Below are 22,180 nucleotides of genomic sequence, written 5' to 3'. Positions count from 1 at the left end.
CCTAGATCATCCTAAAAATAGCGAGTTACTACAGCAGTCAGATATGGATGAAATATATATAGCTTCAAAAGACGGCACAGCAATTATTATAATTTAGTACATGTTTAGAGAATCAGATATCAGATATTAGACGTACTAGTTGATGGACAGAGGCAGCTTTTGAAACATTGACCATACTCTGTTACAGTAGTCCTTTTATGGAGGCTCATAACAATCTCTGACAGTATTTTCTATAATATGATTTCTATTTCACTTAATGTGAGGGATTTGTATTATAACCCTGAGACAAAATGTCTCTGGCACAGAGATTTTCTGTCTGAACACTAGAGGTCCTCCAGTGCACTGCAGAGCTGCTGAGAGCACTTTTACAGCTTTACGATAACTGTAGTTACATGTGTTGCTTTACGACACACGTCACGCAATCGCTTTACGGAAGAGGTGTAGCATGTTCAACGATGTTGACATTTTAATTCGTAGTTAAAGCATATAGCTTAGTGCAAATTTCAGTGTTTATTGTATACGAGTTCTGGATTATTTGTAGCTTTTTACCAAAATGGGAAAGCCGAAAAAAGAAGAGTAAGTATTGACTACGTTTCTGTTAGATGTTGAAAGCATGTATGGATGTTGCAAGGAAATGTTAAATTGATTTCTTAACACAAGCAGTTTCGTAAATGTTCGTAACTGTTTATATGACAATGTGACAGAAAGTTAACAAAGTCTTGTAAACTAATACTTATTCAAAAAAATGTTATAGATGCGTTCAGGAAGGTAGCTAGTTACTAATGTTTTCTTACTATTTCAAAAATACAGTACGAGTATCTGTCAGGATATATGTTTGAATATGTTTGCAGTTTGAGAGACGTTGAAAAAGTTGTAACAATCAGCCCGAGTGACTAGTTCTGTCTTTTAACTAGTCTTTAACAGTAGTGACAGGTGTCTGGAAACATGCCTAGATGTTGGTGTTTCTCTAAAATTTATCTGTCTGTTTAACTCTCTGTGTCCACCTCAGGTGACTTGAGCCGTGCCAGAACTGATGATGATGACAATTGCAGATGTCATCAAGCAGTTGGTTGAGGCCCCACGAACAGGGAAAAGATATTAACCTTAACAAGTCAGTGCATTTTTAAGTTTTCAGAAACACAACTGGAGCTGTTTTCTCACTGGATGACGGTAAACTAAGACAGCAAATTTTTTTATAGGGTCAAGACGAAGACATCAGCCAAATATGGTCTCTCTGCACAGCCACGGCTGGTGGACATCATTGCTGCAGTGCCACCTCACTACAGAAGAGCCTTGGTGCCCAAACTGAAAGCCAAACCCATTCGTACTGCCAGTGGGGGTAAGGATGGCATGTTGCCCCCTTCGCTATTTGTATTAGTGTGATTTAAAGATACCATAATATAGAAATGAAACGGCTGCACAGAGTTTGATTTCATATTTCTTTGTAGATTGCAGTTGTCGCTGTGATGTGTAAGCCTCACCGCTGCCCACACATCAGTTTTACAGGCAACATCTGCGTGTGAGTATGACTGAAATAATGTGTCCTTGTATTTCTGTGTCATTGTTCTGTTACACTACCGTTCAAAAGTTGTTGTTTTCATCAGAGCTTCCACAAAAAATATTAATCAGCACACCTGTTTTCACCATCGATAATATTAACAAACTCTTAAGTACCAAATTAGCATATTAGAATGAGTTCTGAAGGATCATGTGACACTGAAAACTGAAGCTTGCTATCATAAATAATTAAAATTTGTATTGAAATGTATTGTGCATGTAAATGTATTGAAATAGAGATTGTAAATAATTGTAATAATATTTCACAGTATTTCTGTTCTACTGTATTTTTACTGTATATTCGATCAAAGAAAAGAAAAGAGATTCCTTTTGATACAATAGAATTTTGGACTAATCCCTACCTTTTGAACAATAGCATACATTTATTCATTCAGTCTGTGCTTTTATACAAAATGACTTACAAATGAGTGATTCTACAACACAAGCTATTCACCGTAAAGAACGACACCATGAACTTTTACAGTATCTGTGGATGGGTAAATTTTTATGGGCAAATATAGTGATAAGACTGGTCTTAGTTTTGATGTTTATGTGGTGTGTTTGGTTTTCATTTGCTCAAACAGCTACTGCCCAGGGGTCCGGACTCGATTTTGAATATTCCACACAGTCTTACACAGGATATGAGGTAATTATCCTTCTGTATCCTAAAGCAATCCTGTCACACATGTTCTTTTTTATGAGTTTTGCACTGATGTTATGCTGTATGCTTCATTTTGATTGTCTATTCCCCTCTTACCCAGCCACGTCAATGAGAGCCATCCGTGCACGATATGATCTTTCCTCCAGACTAGGCACCGAGTAGAACAGGTGAGTCATCTTCACTATACCTATTCATGAGCTGCATTTTTGGCATTGTACAGTAAAATCTTAAGGGATCATAAGCTACTTAATGGTTTGATTTTACGATATACATCTGCAAGGTTGATGATCCTCTCAGCTTTTCCTCTCGTTGGATGGTGTTAATGTCTTTATGCTGCTGTGTTTGCACATTTAGCTCAAGCAGCTGGGTCACAGCGTGGATAAAGTGGAGTTCATTGTGATGGGAGGCACATTCATGGGCTCTGCCGGAGGATTACAGGACTATTTCATCCGTAACCTCCATGATGCGCTGTCAGGACACACGTCCCACAATGTTACTGAAGCTGTCAGGTACCAGCGCCCCCATGATAAACTTGTCTATGACTGATAGAATCAGACCGACCCTTAATTATGAGTTTTTGTGCACAAATGTCATTAGCGCCAGGAACAGTCCATCACCTGTTGGTGACAACATCCTTAGTGCCACACATGAATATATATATATATATAATGATTAAAACATAATTCAAGCAACATTTGATGATACATAACAGAAAATAGCCTAACTATTTCTTCAAAGACAAGCAATATATGTGTGATAAACATATTAGTTATATCAAAAGATGTCTCAGGTGGCAGATAAAATACATGATAAATGAAATGAATGATTATTACAATAGTGCACTTCAAATTGACTGAACACGGAAGCTGTAATGTGTATAACAGGGCTAGAACAAACCTCACTTTCTCCTCACGTGTCAAACGCACATTTGAGCATTTTCTTTCCTTTTAATGGCTGTTTGCCAAACCACTTAAAAGTGCATACCATCTCCTGCTGCACAAAAGCAGCATGACAAGTGTCATAAAATAAGGATCGGCTCAGGAGAGCTGATAACGATCAGTTGAAAAAAAAGTTTGAATTGCCCTGACATTCCTAAAACATGTATTGAACATTCTCTGCTATTTTAAAAAAATACAACACAAAAAACTAATAGTAAGTGAATTTAGGCATCACTAAATTTGACTGGTTTCACACAACCATGCGGAGTATGGCATGCAGTGAATTAAATTCCAACTTATTTTCAACACAATAACATCACAGTTATTGACTTCAGTTATTACATTTATTACAGACTTCATATAAAGCTGTTTTCTGTGAATGTGTGAGATTTCTGGTTCATTAGCTGCAGTAGGGAAATAACGAGAAGAATAACAAAGTGCAGTAAACAGTAAAACTGTTTGCACTACAAACCAGTGTCTTCATAATTAAGATAATACATTAAATGATATGGTACGACACACCAGTTTTCTATATTAAACAGCAAAACAAGCTTTTTATTACAGCTAAAAATAGCTGAGAGCAATTGACGCAGGTAAATCCTTTAGGCCCACTCTTATAGAAAAATAAGGTGGATAAAAAAAAAAATACAAAATGATTAAAACATAAAACATTCAAATGTTGCTTGAAATTAAGTTAAAAAAAAAATTTTTCGGTTAAATTCAAATAAAAAATTTTGGCTCCACAAAATATAATATATTTACATTTAACTGGCCATACAGCATTATACACATTTCAAAATGTCGTAAAAACTTTTTATAACACTATGTACATGTGTGTGTACAGTAATAGTATATAAATGTAAAAATGGGGTTATAAGTATTGGCTAATATATACAAATCAACCAATATAGATAAAAAAAAAAAAAAAAAAACCTACTTAATATTGACCAGTGACTAGTAAATCATGAATGCCTACTCTTCAGAGATTAATTACACATAAATGTGACTTGTCTTCAGCCCATTACACAAGTGATGCAAGATCAATCAATAAGCGCAGGAATTAAAGTGCAAGTGTTAGATAAAAGCATAGGGAATGGAGCAGCTGTGCTGTCTTATGTGTTGTCTAGGGAAAATCACTAGTTATAAGCTCTTGACTTGGGGACCAGTGTTTTTGTTTTTGGATAATATAAATTGGTATAAGCAAAATGAACAAATGCAAGCCTTGGATCAGTTTAAAAGCACAGTGCCAAAACCTCCTGGTGAGCAAATTTGGTAGTGTGTCAGTATTGGGAGGCTCTGACCAGTCTTCCAGTATCAGAGCAGCTGCACTGGCTCTGCCTCAGTCAACGTCACAGAACAATAAGACAGAATGTGGCATTTGGGCTCTTTGCTTAAATGATGATGACAAGATAAAGAGTGTTATTAGTCAATCTCCTAATATGTAATTTAACAGTTTAGCCGAAATTATCTTGCACATTAATGGCTAACCAAGCAAATAAAAGCCTTCTTTTCACTTTGACCATTAGTCTATGTCTGTCTAAATATGTATAAGGGTGACGTATGTGATTTCTGTGCAACTAACCAAAACTGAAAAAATGATCTCTTTTTAAGTTTGATAAGATCTGATGTCTTTTCTCAAAGGCTTTGCGTCAGATTTGAACAAGTAGTGACTCAAATGCTGCTGACCACCCTGATGACATCAGCTCCCTGAGGAAAGCTAAAGTTTTTGAAGTTAGAATGAAAGGCAAAAGGGATGAATAGCAGGATGTGGATAGACTGCCACTGCAGGGCGCTGCTAGTTTATTGCTGTGATTTTTTTGTTATTTATTTTCTTCATAAGAGATAGAGAGAGAGAGTTTGTGTGCGCACGTAGGCAGAGGTCCACAGGATTGTCGGCACACCACAGCTTATCAGCAGGTTTGTTAAGATGACACGATTGCCATAATTGTTCCGGCGGCTAATCAGCCAGAGATGGAGGAGACAACAGTTCGATTTCAGGCCCATTGCTTATCTCAGCAGAGGATGTGTGTGTGTGTGTGTGTGTGTGTGTGTGAGGGAGGGAGGGAGGGAGAAATAAAGAGAATAAGTACAAATGAGAAATGCTCTGTTGGTTTCATAACTACATTGTTTGAAATCTAGGGATAGAACCAGGAGCTAAATGGACAGAAAGAGTTTTTGGGCTATTAAATGTCCATTAAAACTTCAGAACAATGTCAGGCATGACAGGAAGCCAAAAACCATGCATTTCAGAATTATTATTAATTGATGCAAACCAATACAGTTGGCCATTGAAACCAGTTCAATCGTAAAATAGTTGTCATATCATCTTCAGAAACCGTAAAAGGAAGATTTTCCATTTTATTCAGAAGTTTAAAAAAAAGTTTTTGTTTGTTTTGTTCATTTTGTAGATCAGTCATACAATTTTTTTTCTTTGTCACGTGATTCTTCAGAAATTGTTTAGTGCACAAGAAACATTTCTTTTTATTATAAATGCTGAAAACAGATCCTGCTTAATGTTTTTGTGGAAACCATGATACATTTTCTTTAGGATTCTTTGATGAAAGAAAATTTAAAAGAACAGCATTTATTTGAAATTGAAATCTTTTGTAGCATTTTAAATTTCTTTACTGTCACTTTTGAACAATTTAATGTTTCTCTTTTTTTTTTTTAAAGAATGAATACATGTATCTATAAAATAGTATCAGAATTTCTGAGCTGATATTCTTTTCCCCAGATACTCTGAACGCAGTAACACCAAATGTGTCGGCATCACGATTGAGACCAGACCGGACTATTGCCTGAAGAGACACTTGAGTGACCATGCTGGCCTACGGTTGCACCAGACTAGAGATCGGCGTGCAGAGTGTTTATGAGGATGTGGCTCGTGATACCAACAGGTCAGAGTTTGTTGCATTTAAAATATCAGACATGCCACAGACTAGAAGATGAGTGTTTAGTATTGGATAAAGTTGATCCAGGGATACTATTAGTGTAACATCAGTGTTAAGACTTTCAGTGAGTCGATTTTAGCTCACGTTAGTAATTTCAGTTTACTTGAAGTGCTGTGCTGAATTTAAATGACCTTGCTAAAAACATGATTAATTAAAATATACAGCCATATGACCATTTAAAGCTGGTTTTGGTCATTTATATTTTGGCTTACAAAACTAAGGATGATATTTCTTTAGTAACTGCATGTATCTTGGGCATGGTTATATTGAACTTGTGTACTATGAACTAAATGTACTTCTGGAACTTCCTAACTTTTTCCAGAGGACATACCGTTCGGGCTGTGTGTGAATCTTTCCACCTGTCTAAGGATGCTGGTTTTAAAGTTGTAGCCCACATGATGCCAGACTTACCCAATGTCGGTATGGAAAGAGATGTCGAGCAGTTTATAGTAAGTACTTCATGGATCAGTGCAATTCTACTGCATTCACCTAACACCTAACACAATGTGAAAATGAGTGCAATCATGGAGTCATTTTATATTTTGGTAACATTACTCTTTAACTAGTCAAAATTGTTTGATGTACAATACGTCAATAGTTCACATAAGAATGAACATTTTGTCCTCTTACAACCTTTTCCTTCATGTTGTTCTAAAATTGTATGACTTTCTTTTGAGGGGTGTTTAGAAACACTACTAAAGTAGAAAGTCTTACATTCAAAACACTTCCATTAGCACTTCCACACTTCCAACGTAGAGTTAGTATGACTTTTTATTATTATTATTATTGTATAGAAGACATATTATGTCCCTTTTTACAACATGCAATATATCTCTCCGGTGTCTCCAGAATGTGTCTCTGAAGTTTCAGAAGAAAATGCCTATTTTGAGTGGAAGCAGAAAAACATTGTTTTTTTGTGCATGTCTCTTTTAATGCAAATGAGCTGCTGCTCCCCACCCCCTTAAAAAAAAAACAAACATCTGTTTTGATTGATTATCATGTTTATTGTGCTGAAATCATGGGTTTTAAACTATAAAGCACCGTTCCCTTGGTTGATAGATGCACCGGGGACCTGATTATAGTATTTTAACCCTAGAAAATTTGATTTTCATGATATGCCACCTTTAAATTAATCAAAAGTGATAATAAAGATATTTATGATGTTACAGAAAAAATCTATTTTTCTCCTCATCAAAGAACCCTGAAAAAAGTATAAATAATAATATTAAGCAGCACAACAGTTTTCAACATTGATAATAACAAATGTTTCTTTTTGCCCAAATCAGCATATCAGCTTTTTGAAGGATCATGTAACAGTTATTTAGGCAACTAAATATTATAGTTTTTACTGTATTTGTGGTCCAAAAAATGCAGCATTGGAGAGGGTAAAAGATTTCTTAAAAAAAAAAAATCTTCCAACCCCAAACTTTTTTTTTAATGGTAGTGTGTATTTTAAAATGGCGCAAAGAGACACGTCACAGCAGGTTTGATGTCAAGCATCACTGTTTTTTTGTGTGTGTGTGTGTGCATTGACCATGGAAAATTTGTACATACACAGATGAGATTTTCAGTGGAGAGTGTTGTTGTTTTTTTGGAAAGATATTGTTTAAATTTCTGCCAAATGTTTCCTTTGGTGTTTGCTATAATAACGATAGTAATGCAGGTGAGGAAGTAATGACACAATTTTCATTCTAAAACACTTCCAAAAGTGCTAACTGAATAATCATTTTTGGATTACTTCAAATAAGCCTCATGCATAAGCTTCAAGAGGATTATGGGAAGTAGTGCTTTTTAATTTAAGGTTCTCAAACGTACAACTGTTTATTCTGTAAGTTCTTTTAATGTTAATGAACTGAGGAGCTGAGAGTCAACGGCAGAGGGTTATCTAAATGCAAAGGTTTATCTCGGTGTACCTCACAGGTTACGCAGGTGGTTTTCAAAATGTCATTTTCATCAACTAAAGGACTTCAATTAATCAACATTTCTGTGAAATCCAAATTTTCCATATTACTTTCGGGTGCTCTATTTTCTTTGACACTCAAAGTATCAGAAACTACTGAGCCACAGTCGTCATCGAGCAGGCTTCGCAGAAGTATTAGGACAAGAAATGAGAAATCAAATATCCATCCTTTAGAAAAGTTTGAATAAACAATAAATAGCAAAATGAAATAGTTTCCCATATCACACACAGCCCTAGGTTACAATGGGGAGAGACGAAATTGGTTGTACATATGAGATGTACACTACAGAAAAAGACGAACATTTCTATCCTGAGGAGAAATCCACTTTTATCGGGTGCAGTAGCTAATTGTTATATAGCAGGAATGATGGGTAAATGTAAATGAAGTGGGGAGTGATGTGTCATGGCAGGCTGCTCTTTTATGGCCTCTGTCAATGTCCAGCTGTGACGCATTGGTTAGCATTATCAGGGGCTTCATTATGTGAAGTGAATAGAGCATTCATTATGGTGGGTTTCATTACCGAAGCATGGAGATCCAATCAGTGACTGTGCTCTGGAACCCATTCAAAGTGCTTCTCTCTGAAAGACTGTATTAAACACCAACCGGGAGCAATCCAGGTGCCAACAGGTTTCTTTGATGTCTAAAGCGAGCACTGTCAGTGTACGATCTTGGGAGTTTAGCGATTTTTAAAGGGGGTGATTATTTCCCATTAGGAGAACAGAAGAGCCTAGAATGAAGTGAATGACGTTAATGTTGCATAAGAAACATCATGATTAACTGAGTGCAATTATATAAATAATATTTTGCATTAACAGTCACATAAATGCCACTTAACTGTAAAAGAGAACCATTAACTTTTTATCGCAATCATCCAGTCTCTAGAGTCTCGGAAGTCTTTGCTTAGATTTTTACATTGTTGTACCAAGCCCACATTACACCTACCTCATTTCCCCCTGGGAGGCTCTTACTGCCTCCACACTGCTGCCATCAACAGCCAGCTCCAAAATATTTAGACAGCAATACCTTTTTACTCTTTATTTGTACAATTTGTAATTGTAATATTGCAATTAGAAGCTAAAGGTACAAACCGTGCATTTAAATATATTCCCTTTTTTACACTTTTGTGATTTTTTTGGGCACCTTTTTAATGTTAGCCAGTGTTTCTTATACCAAAAAAAAACAGCATTTCGAGGCACGAATTCTGATGAAATAAAATGTAACCAGTGTGATTCTTTTACCAGTTTTCCTAATCGTGAAAAACTTTTTTTTTTTCAGGAAAATTGCCAATAAAGGGTCAAGGATTGTGCTCAACAATTATTTTATTGACATATTTTTTTATGTGGCTTTAGGATAGGAATGCACCAATATTTTAGTTCTTGCTGATACCGGTAATACAGTTAATTGTTATAATGCTATGGTCGTTAACCGATAAATGGCCGATATTACAAATCATGGTATGGCCAATAATCGAGTAGTTACCACTATTAAAATTCAGCCTGATGCTGATAAGACGGTTAGTTATTTTTATGTTGGAGGTTAATAATTAAATTACAGAAATTAAAAATCTGGCTAATACTGATAAGATGATTAATTATTATCATGTTATGGTGGTTAAATTAATACATTTCTGATATTATTCTAACACAGATAAAATGTTATGGCTGTTAAATGATAAATGACTGATATTAAAATTTTGTCTAACACAGTTAATTATTTTAACATTGGACATTAATCATTAAATTACCAATATTAAAACTCTGGCTAATAGTGAGAAGATGATTAATTATTATTATGTTATGGTGGTTAAATGATACATTTCCAAGATTATTCTAACACAGATAAAATGATTAATCACCATGTTATGACTGTTAAGTGAAAATGACTGATATCTAAGCACAATCAGTTATTTTCATGTTATAGTCATTAACCAATTCAATTTTGTCTAAATAATAATAATAAAAAACAGTATAAGAAATACAGTATAAAAAATTACTTTCATGTTGATATTTGCTAAAGATTATATTTAATAATGTTATTAAATTAGTGTTATTTGCATTTTTTACTCTCTGCAGTTGAGCACAAGGCAATGCACCTCTTCTTTTCTATCTGTAGATTTGAGTCCGAACAACCACATCCTAGCAAACTCACTTGCAATATAATATTCAGTGTGTTCATCAGAACAAAGTGCCTGCCATTTTGTTTTCCACTTCATATTCCTGACAATGCTGTTGCTTTTTTAATTACAGTAATAAGCACCTACTCAAACCTTGTTTTTGACGATGATCGGCTCATTGCTTTACCATTCCGCCTATTAATTCCATCCGTGCGTTATTGGAATCCTTTTCACACATATGTTTGAGTGTATATTAATTTGTCTCTCACATACCTGTTGTGATATCTCTGTGATAGAGAGCCATTAGAAGACAGTATGTCAGAGCAGGACAGAGGGAGATTAATGGCTGTGGAAGGTGGTCTCTGACCCCACCGCTATCAGCTCTCCTCCTCCGCCGCCGTGTGCCCACACAACCTCACCTGTGTCACCCACCAGCAGCGCTCGGCCGGTTTATCTCACCTAACCTGCTTTCTGTGATGCTCGTGCTCTCCTCTTTCCCTCCCTCTTCGGTATTTGCTCTCTCGCTCTCCGTCACGCCTCCCCCACTTTGAGACGGGAACCTGTCGCCGCTATCTCAGGATGAGTGTGCGGTGGAAAGGAGCGTGGCTCAGTGATAATGGAATCCCATTACTGACTCGTCCGACTCTCACTGCACACTTATCAGACTGTTTGCAGGCTCCCCTCCCTACATACAAAATAACACTCAGCGTAAATATATCACACAAAGACTTCATTTGACTCTTGGAGTAAGGAGAAGCTCAAAGCGCATAACTAGTCGTGACTCAAATAATCCGTCATTTCAATTTGTCTGTTAAAGGCAACTATTTTTGTTTGTTTGTGCTATTTAGAGTTTAGTTTAAACGCACCAGTGTCCAGTTCGATGATTCACTTTACTGTACCGATTTAATGACCACTGACGTTGTCTCTTTGATTGTAATGGTTACGTTTCTGAGTGCGCTGCGTGACCCCTGAGCTTTTCAAAGTGACAAGGGTAAAACAGATTCCCTCACAATTATGTGTTAAGTAGAAGACGTAAGCAAGTTCAGTGATAAAGGTCATGGGACTTTAGGTAGCAGTTTAACTCAATTCTTGAACGTGAATGATATTGCTTTCCAAGTACAAAGTTAGTACAAAGCTTATCAGCATTCAATATAAGATGAATATGCTTATTTTCTGCTTAGAATTGTCTAAAGAACTCATGCCTACAGCTTTTTATTCAGTTTAAGACTTCTTTAGTAACAACAGTTTGGAAAAAGATAACTGCTAAACATATTAATAAAATATACATTTGTTATGTTATATTTTCGAAAGTTATAATACCGTAAGTGAAGTCTTTATTATGAGTGGTCAATGGTTTTTCAATGGCAAATCCACAAAATTTGAGAGAACAGTGACTTGACAACAAATTAAATTGAATATGATTTTAATGTTTTTATCAGTGTTGAAATAACAAACTCGTACTCATTACCGTCTCATGTTTGCACTTCTCTGCTAAAACTCTTGTCTCTGTCACCAGGAGTTTTTTGAGAATCCTGCATTCAGACCAGATGGGCTCAAACTTTACCCTACACTGGTGATTCGAGGCACTGGATTGTACGAGCTGTGGAAAACGGGCCGCTATAAAAGCTACTCTCCCAGTGCCTTAGTGGATCTGGTAGCGCGAATTCTAGCTCTAGTCCCACCATGGACTCGTGTGTATCGTGTACAGAGGTAAGGCAGTATCTAAACAAATAAACTGACCTCACAAACATGGAGGAAAAGCTTATTTTGAATGATTTTCATGTTGTGGCTGAAATTTAAATCTTTGCTATTTTGTATGATAATGAATTTTAAATAAAATACTAAAAACTAAGTAAAATAAGGGAGTCTATGCATCAAAACATTATAAAGTACAGTGTAAAAAACTGATGTATTATGAGATATGTCAGATATTACATTTATTATTTATTAAAGATTAAATTTATTTGTAAAAAAAAAAAAAAAAAATTGCTGTTTCGAAACATTAACTTTTAAATTGAATGTAAAAAAAGTGCATTAACAATTAAATATCCGATATCAAATGATACTAGTAAATTAAAAAAAAAAAATTATATGAATCAATTGAGATGAATACTTATATGAATAACCAATGTGGTATCAATGTATCATTAAATTTAAATTAAATTTAGAGTCTACATTTAGCAGACGCTTTTATCCAAAGCGACTTACAGTGTATTCAGGCTATCAATTTTTACATATCATGTGTTCCCGGGGAATCGAACCCCCAACCTTGCGCTTGCTTGCTTGCTAAGGCAGTGCTCTACCAGTTGAGCTACAGGAACACTATCATGCATCCCTAACTAATTATTTACCCAAAAAAGAAGCTTTACCTGTTGCCTTATATTCATTCTAATGTGACCAGCATTTAGTTTTGCTAGGCTGATGATCTCTGGCCTCTTTCAGGGATATCCCAATGCCATTGGTGAGCTCTGGGGTGGAACATGGGAATCTGAGAGAGCTGGCATTGGCCAGAATGAAAGACATGGGCACTGAGGTAACCTTAATTCTCAATCATATAGTTTGTTTGATGTATGAATTCAAGGCCATTAAGTACAAGCTGCTGTTGATCCCTGCAGTGTAGAGATGTACGAACCAGAGAAGTGGGCATACAAGAGATTCATCACAAAGTTCGACCATACCAGGTATTTCATGTTCTGTGTAACCAATTAGCAGAAACTTGTTGTTAAAGTGTGTAGAGTTAGCGATTGAAAATCATTTCTGTGCTTCTCTTAGGTCGAGCTGATCCGCAGAGACTATGTGGCTAATGGGGGCTGGGAGACCTTCCTGTCTTATGAGGACCCCGAGCAGGACATTTTAATTGGTCTCCTGCGTCTTCGTCGCTGCTCACCACAGTCCTTCCGGCCTGAGTTGAAGGGTGGCGTTTCCATTGTTCGGGAGCTGCATGTCTACGGAAGCGTGGTCCCTGTCAGCAGCCGAGACCCCAGCAAGTTTCAGCATCAGGTAGACACCTTATTTCTGCCAGTAAAACAAGGCAAAGTAACTTTACTGTCACTTGGAAAAATGACAAACACATGATTTGTCAATAATAATTGTTCAATTCAAAATGAATGGAGATAAATGTGTACATTTTAATATTACATTTTTATTAAAGGCTTTTGTCTTGTCATCTATTTGACATAGCCTCACTGACCGCAGATTCTAATGTTCTTTTTCTCCTTGTGTGCATTTGTAGGGTTTTGGGATGATGTTGATGGAGGAGGCCGAGAGGATAGCCAGGGATGAGCACGGCTCAAGCAAATTGGCTGTTATCTCAGGTATCAAAAATATTCTTAGCGTTAACGGAATGGCACATTCATTTTGTTGGTTCTTCTCTTTGCCTGGCTAGAAAAGAATGAATAAAAAATCTTGACATGCAACTCCCCAAATCAGCTGCTGGAGATAACAACAATTGGAAAATAAATGAAAATCTGTATTCATATTATTTCCGGCTCTGACACTTTAATGCGAGGGCATGATAACTTTTGTACTTGAATGCAACTATAGAATGTGTTGGAAATACAGTGTGGTTTTCTTGCTTTAAATATTTTGAATCTGCATGGCAGCATTGGTTGAAATTATGGTTTCTCTTAAATGACTAAAAAGGGTGATTCTTTTTTCGTTCAGTCAGAGCAAATGTATTCATATCGAGATGTATATTGATTTTAACAATTTAAAATAACAGTTTTCTGTTTTAATATTTTTTTATGTATTCCTGTGATGGCAAAGCTACGGTGCCTAGGAGAGGACATGGTGGGTTTATTTAGTTTTTTCGTGGCCTTAACATAATAACTTGTGGGAACGTGATAATATGTCGTGGCCAATAGATATATTCATTTGTGGGAACTTCATATTAACTTGTGGGAACGTCATATTATGTCGTGCCCACAAGATAATCTTGTCAAGGTAACGACATCCTTATTTCGTGGCCTCGAGATGTTATGTTGAGGGAACGACATCCATTTCTCGTGGCCATGAGTTAAATGCATAAACAAACCTGCGTGACCATAGCAACCCAGGATTATCAGGTATTCATCAATATTTAATTTTGAATTAAGAAAATATTATATTATTTATTATAGAAAATATTTTTATTATTAAATGATTGTATTATATTATTATGTGCCAGTGGCGGCGCTAGGGTGGTGCTTGACTTTGGCTATAGCCACATCAGAAACTTGCTTATAGCCCTGGCACAAAACATAGTTTAATTTGTAAATGAAAGCACAACAACCTCATTTATCTGACAATTATGCCTATAAAGTTATGACGTGATATGATGATAAATGAGTGTGTTTTGTTTTAATTAACAAATGAAACTATGGGAATGATTAATTCCTCAACAAAACACTATTGTATTTATAATTGTGGTCTATTAATTAGCCGAAATAAAATGAAATATGTTACATTTAAAATGCATTCCAGCAAAAATTGCAGTCAGCATCATCAAAGCTTGATTCGCACTTCGAGAATTTACAGTAGGTTATTATTTACAAAAGTATTCAGAACATCAAGTATAGAGATCGAAATGAAGCAAAAAACAAAAAAAATAAAGAAGGAATATAAACTCATATAAAACAAAACCAATAAGAATTATCTAATAACAATATACAATAATATTGCGGAAAAGACGATCAGTTAATGGACAACTGTAGGGTGGATAAAAAAAATTATTATGCACTTTATGTAACATTTATTCATAATAAACTTCATTTGAATGCTGATTATCAAACGTATTAAAGTCCAGTAGCCAAGGAATACGGTTAATATAATAATTTAATAATGAAATATTTTCTATAATATAATAATTTTGTAATTCAAAATTAGATATTAATGAATACATCTCTGATAATCCCGGGTTGCTATGGTCACGCAGGTTTACGCATTAAACTCATGGCCACAAGAAATAGATGTCATTCTCTCAACATAACATCTCGAGGCCACGACATAAAGATGTCGTTACCTCGACAAAATTATCTTGTGACCATTACATAATATGATGTTCCCACAAGTTAATATGACGTTCCCATGAATTAATATCTTGTGGCCACAACATATTATCACGTTCCACGAGTTATGTCGTGGCCACGGAAAAACTAAATAAACCGACCAAGTCACCTTAGGGGCACCGTACAAAGCTTTATTCTTAGCAGATGTTCTCAGTCTTCAGTGTCACATGATTCTTAAACATCTTATAATGTTGAACTTTTAATTAAATTTTGTCACTTTCAATTGCATGTTTTGGTCCAAATGACAATACCACAGGGTGCCTCCATTAGAGCATGTATTATTGAAAGAAAGATTCATTTCTACTGTAAATCTGATTTTTTTGTCATTGTTCATGTTTTTTGTTTTTTTTTTGGTTTAGGTGTTGGAACAAGGAATTACTACAGAAAAATGGGTTATGAACTGGAGGGGCCATATATGGTGAAAAACATTTACTGAAGCAGAGAGGAATCCATAGAGAATATCGTGCGGCATGCAGGACACTGACTTTAAGAGGATCTTTACACCCCACCTATAATTGGACTGGGCATGAGGACTAAATAGTGCATGTGTGTGGTCAAACCAAAGCAGACTGCACTATTCTGTTACATGCCAGCCAAAGAGAGTATTCGGTAGTTCTCTTATGGAGACTATGATGCAAGTATCCATGCTTGCTAGAAACATACACCATTCTCCCTTGGCCTTTGCATTCTTGCCAGTGCAGTTACTTCTCTGGGATAACACTCATTTTGTTTTTGTTTCTACTGACAACATTGGCCATAATGGAGGGGGAAAAAACTGTAGAGGCTTTGAGTTATTCCATTATAAATGCGCATAGTTTTCTTTTGGATTTGGGAGAGGGAAATAATATGCTTGCCGCTTGGCACATTTGGTTAATCCACCATTATTCCTGTTCTGTTAATTTTGAAGATGGATTGATTGCATTTTCATGTTTTCTTGGCTGTGCATGAATGAATCTGGTCTTTTTTATTTTCATTATTGTTAAAGACATTTATCCAGGATTTCAGTAACCACATGATTGTACATTGTAATAAATCGCATGTTGGCACAAAGGCAGACGATTTGGATGGAGTCGAATAGACAATACAGCCATCACTGAACATTCAAAGAAATTAATGGATAAGAAATCATCTGCAGCACTCTCCTGTCCGGCTCAGATATGAAAAACTATAGCCAAAATGATTGAAATCCAATTGCTTCTATTTTTGACAGAATGAAAGGTTCACTGGAACTACTCTGCTGCGTTTTAGTGTCTGTCACCACACCACCAATTTCTGAGAAATGTCGTGCGGTGTGGCGAGAGCTCTTCTGCAGGAGACCTCATGATATGTCCGCTGATGGGTTTTTATTGCTTCATTTGACATCGCAATACCAGATTAAATCGCTATCTCTGTCTGTGAGTCTAGGTGTCAGGCGAATGATGACCGACCACCCTTTAAAGCTAAGCTCAGTCAGATCACACTTGTAAGAGGTTTGTCTTCAGAGAAATGGCTTCCAATAAATGGCAAGATGTTGCTTTGCCACCACCCCACAATAAAGTGATGATTTAACAATGGTAGATCTCGTAATTTCCTGGCACAGACCATTTGTTAGGACTTTAATGGCTTAATAACCTCATCATTAATACGATGAACAGTGAACATCAAACTGTCATCCTACACACTAATCAGCAGCTTTCACTGAATCTCAGTAAGTTCTAACTAGACAATCCCAGAACAGATTTCCTTAATTACATTGGCTCATAACTGTCATGATTCCTTTAAAGTAAAGTCTTACCAATGCAGAATAATACTGATGTAGCCGAAATGATGACCTCAGAGAATGAACGAGTGCTGTGTTAAGATAATGTGCATATTTCGCCACCGAGGTCAAGATGAGGCATCGCAGCGTTTCATTTGCAAACCAGCGAAGCGTGAGGGAAAAGGGCAAAGTGTCTCTAGAGATGGAAATGTCACAGATGAGATCCACTTAGAAGGATTCTCAGACGCTTTATGTTATTGCGGTGAGGCTGTAAGGTTTTGAAACCCTTGAACACTCTCGCAAGTCATTAATATTCAACTTTGGCATTATTATTGGCCTCCATCAGCTCAACACCGCAGTTAACTGCTTAGTCTTGATCACAGAGATCTGTAAAAAAAAAATAAATTCAAAATCAGCTGATTTAGTGTTTTTCACTTTCTAGACCTGAGAGGTATTGAACACAAACTGAGCCAAATATCATTTATATAAATCACAATGGGGGACTTTAATTTCCTGTGGAAGATGGAGCACTTTCCCCAACCAGAAAACTATCTGAAGCATCCTGTAAAGACAAAACCATCTACGAGACTGGCCAGTAAAGCCACAGAAACCATGACAATCCTGTCAGTTGAAAACAGGCGATCTGAATGATTGATACTTGTGCCATTTTTCACAGATACACATTACAGGAAACAAAATAATTCCCCCTCCAATCTTGATATTGAACATGCGCCACCAGCTATGAAACTTCAAAGGTTTCAGTCATTTTGACTTTCTATAATTACACTGTCGCTTCAAGGTGGCGATTTGTGGTGAGACCATTCTGAATGCTCAGTTTCTCGTGTCTTGCTGCTTCTGACAACACAACTATAACCGATTCTGACTGGCTATTCTTATAAGCATGAAAGCGGTGTTAAATTCTAAGAAAGCAAGCTTGGACTGGGAAAATAAGTTTTTCAACAGAGTATTGTATTGTTTTACTTATTTTATATTTGTCTTTCGTTGACTTCTCAATAAATACCTAAAATTAAATTGACAACATCACAGAATAGAGGAAAAGCTTAGTTACACTAATAGGGCTGCACAATATTGAAGGCAGTATGATAATGCTTTAAGTGTGGGAACTTTCATAAGTATTAAAATCATTCCATTATCGCAAGTCATGAAACGCATAAATCAGTTTATTAATCTGTGATATTTGTATGTGTATCATGCAGCCCTATATACTAATTATAATTCATAAAGCATCACACAGTAACAGACACATGGGACTAAATGAAAATTCAAAGCAAATAACACAAATCTATAAATCTCAATTTTATCTTTTTTTGGCTTCATCTTCAAGTTTTTCAGTGTATAAAGGAGACTGGTTGTTAGTATGCTGCTCTGAGATCAGTGGACCTCCATGGCACGCCGGACCCTCTTCTCCAGCTGGTCTGCTGTGGGCCGGATGTCGGGGTCAGAATCTAGCATGTCCATCAGCAGCTCGCACATAGCAGGGTTTGGAGGTGGCGGCAGTGGCGGAGCACGTCGTGCCCTCATAGGGATGATCAACTGCAGGTCGGGATTCTGACACAGAGCCTCACCTAACGGGATGAGCCAGCGGCCTCGCATTACATATGCACCTAGAACACCATGGAATAAACAGGAAACAGATGTTATGCTTAATCAATTTTCAAGCATTCATTCATTCCCGTATGAGGAGTTTCCTTTGATCTCCTAATTGGTGCATTTGAATTTGCACCATTAGCTCAACAACACTAAAAAGCGGCAATAAAAACAATCAAGTGCATTTCTTCAAAGCACATGCCTGGCACAAACTCATTATTATTCACAAAACTTCGAGGCAAACCCACCACAGAGAGGTTAATGGGTGGAAGGATGTTAATTGCCCTTATATAAATAAGCTGCGACATCTGACCTTTCTGTACTCCTGCTAGCAGCGCAGAAAGTTGCTGGGTTCGAGTAATTACTGAGGACTGCCTGAACAGCTTATGCACTCCATCCAAAACCTGCATCCTCAGACCACTTTAGTTTATCTCAGCTATTATGGATTAAGATAATGAACTACTGTCAAATGCTTAACAACAAAGCTTTCACAGCGGTATAAAGTGAAGTCTGGATGAGGTAACCAGTAAGAAGAGAAACCGAAATAGCCACCTGCCTCCCGAATGCTAGTTAAAGTGAGGCTCTGAAAATTGTCAGGTGTTCTATTCCTGTACCTAATTTTATTCTCGTTTCTGTGAAGTAGCTGTGACAATCACAAGATGGTGGGTTTTATATTAATCTTCAAACCCATCATAAGACCTAATTTACTCCAGATACAAGTTCCTCTTTCATTTTAATCATAACAATACATGCATCATGGACCTAGACTGATTAAATAACAAAGATGAAAACATTAAAAAACATTAAAGGGGTATTGCCAAATGAGCCAAAGTAAATTCCCCCTGCCAGCCCAGAAAAAAACTAACCCAGTTGTTCTTGATTGGTGCCATCCTCTAGAAATGTTATTCTCTCCAGCACAGCCCAGAAAAGCACACCCAGAGAGAAGATGTCAGCCTGGGCTGTATAACTACGACCTGCCCAAACTTCTGGAGCCATATAGAAGTCTGAGCCACAGGTAGAGGAAAGAGCCAGTCTACTCTGGACACCATCAGTAGGGTTGTCCACCATCTTACTGAGGCCAAAGTCTGCCACCTGTAAGACATAAAGAAGTTAACTAGGACCACCTTTTAGATATGGGGAGTGAAACATTTTTATTTTTTATATTTATATTAAATTAATAACTGTTAAATGTATTTAGCTAAATATTGAATAGTATTAAAATAATAAAACATTTCAAATTAACATATCTACAAAACCATTCATATATATTCAAATAATTTCTTCACTTCATAGGACAGTTTCACTGAACAAGGGACTCGGCTTTTTTCTTCAAAAAACAACAACAACAACCTTAAAATCTAGTCTAATATTATTGACAAAGCTGGAAAATTTTGGAAACTACAAAAGCATTTATTTTAACAACTGATAACTCACAACTTACTATCCACTGTGTGCTGTGCCTAATATTTGACTGGTACACATTTAGAGCACAATTCATCTGTCGCTTCAAAGCACACTACATTGATTGTCTCTACATGCAATGAAACGTAAAAACTCATTATTTGAAACTTTAGAAGAATGGATTTCAAGACAATCCATTTCAAGCTTTGTCTATAAAGTGACTGTTTTTGCTGGTATTTGTATTGATTTACAGAATAGGCTCAAAATGTTCAGGCACACATCCTGATCATACAAAAAAGTTTTTTGGGGAAAAAACATTATCTGCTTTACGGGTGCACCAGCAATAATCCAAACACATTTTCTTATCATCCATCGCATAAAATGTTCTCTGGGCACTTCAAACCATGGAATGTGACTCATGTTGTAGGGCAATAACAAAGGCTTTGTCTATCATGCAAATAGAAGTTCAAAAGTACTTTTGTAATGCTTTGTTATTTATCACAGCCAAGTTAATAGTGGAACATTTTCCATGCCTCCAGACTAATACAAATCAAATAAAAAGGGAAAGGGGTAGAAAAAAGACAATATGGCTCTGAAAGCAGTATAGACCATTTCAAAAACAACATGAAAGCTTGTACAAATGCAAATCGGATTCGGTCCCATGACAACTGCACTTAGTTTGACTCCATAAGCCATTAGCATTTTAACCAATATTATTGTTTCTTAGATGTACATGCTTGTAACACTGCAGTAAAAGAATAATTTGATATAAAAAAAAATTTATTTAGAATAGATTGCATCCTTTTTGTACCTTCATGACCGGTCCTTTTTTAGTAAGACGGACAAGAACATTATCTGGCTTTATATCACGGTGCACTATTCCATGCCTGTGCAGGAATGCAATGGCACTGCCGAGTTGTTGAACCACTGCATAGTTGCACTCAGCATCTGGCGGCCTGGAGAGAATGTACTGGCTCAAATCCCCTCCTTCACAGTACTCCATCACCAACCAAAGGGCAAAGCAGCGCCGGGGAACCTCCTCTGTGGACATCAGCCTCCTCTTTGACCTGGAGGGATTCTTCAATGGGTTTTTGTGTCTTTGTCCACCACTCTTCCTTTGAGAGCACTCTCCACTAAATCCAAAGGAAGCCTCCCTGATTTCAGGGGTTGCAGTGTTCTAGGTCCAGTCTGTAAGAGGCAGTTGTATAGAGCGATGACATTGGGATGGTTTCGTGCTGTGATTCTCATAGCCCACAGTTCCTGCAGGTAAAGCTCTATACTCTCTGGGTTACAACATGGTAGACGTTTAATGGCCACCGTGTCGCCCCTCTCGCCCCACCACCCAGTCTCTGTCACACGTCCCTTGAAGACCACTCCATAGCTGCCTCGTCCCACTTCCTGCTGCAAAGTATAGATATCATCCATCCTAGCAGCCTTTGTTGTTCACTGAATCAAATGCGAGATTCGCTGGTCTTCTCAAGTGTTGAGTGTTTTATTATATTGTTCTGATATTACAAGCAGAGTAAAATAAAATTAGTTACAATAACTACATTGGTGTAACGTTATACACAATTTATGTAATATATATATATATATATATATATATATATATATATATATATATATATATATATATATATATATATATATATTCACACATGCACGCACCAAAAACACGGATATTAAAATGTAAACAGAGCCCCTTAACTGGACAACTCAAATGTAAGTTTTTACAGTTCTTATTAACAATACAGGTCAAAATTACTTTTCTTATTGTATAAATATTCATATTCCTTTACAATAGCAGAAAAATAGACGCAATCAAATTATTAAATGAATTCAGCATTTACACTCCTCTTGCTTTTTGTTGTCAACAATCTGAATTAACTTACCCATTAAACTGCAACAAACGGCAAGTGTCGTTGCTCTAAGTTTTTTGATCCAAGTATAATTAATATAATAATATAAAAACGTATCTATCTCAACACACTTGTAATTATAACAACTTGAACAACAACATAGCAACGTACAACGTAAACAGCATTTCCGTAATAACACTTCCGTAGTTTTTAGATCTTCGCGCGTCTGATGCTGTTCTACGTTTCTATTGGTCAATACCGTTGGAGTTGACCGCGGTCACCAATAAGATACGAAAACGTCACAACACCGATTCAAAAGTGACCAGTAAATTAACACGATCATCTCTT

General features: G+C 36.5%; 1 protein-coding gene and 1 pseudogene across 1 annotated transcript; one reads left to right on the top strand and one right to left on the bottom strand.

Annotated features, from left to right (window-relative positions):
• The first annotated feature begins 1,033 nt into the window (after positions 1 to 1,033).
• Positions 1,034 to 16,774, top strand: LOC113120851 (elongator complex protein 3-like; annotated as a pseudogene).
• Positions 16,775 to 17,123: 349 nt separating this feature from the next.
• Positions 17,124 to 22,039, bottom strand: LOC113120850 (serine/threonine-protein kinase pdik1l-B-like). Its single transcript, XM_026290955.1, is given in 5 exon segments — positions 17,124 to 18,589; positions 19,439 to 19,664; positions 20,785 to 21,056; positions 21,059 to 21,478; positions 21,866 to 22,039. Coding segments are annotated over 4 exon segments (1,071 nt in total). The 5' UTR covers positions 21,399 to 21,478; positions 21,866 to 22,039; the 3' UTR covers positions 17,124 to 18,356.
• Positions 22,040 to 22,180: the final 141 nt, after the last annotated feature.

Source organism: Carassius auratus, chromosome 20 (genome assembly GCF_003368295.1).
Source record: "Carassius auratus strain Wakin chromosome 20, ASM336829v1, whole genome shotgun sequence".
Lineage (NCBI taxonomy): Eukaryota > Metazoa > Chordata > Actinopteri > Cypriniformes > Cyprinidae > Carassius > Carassius auratus.
This window is presented reverse-complemented; position numbering and strand designations above follow the sequence as displayed.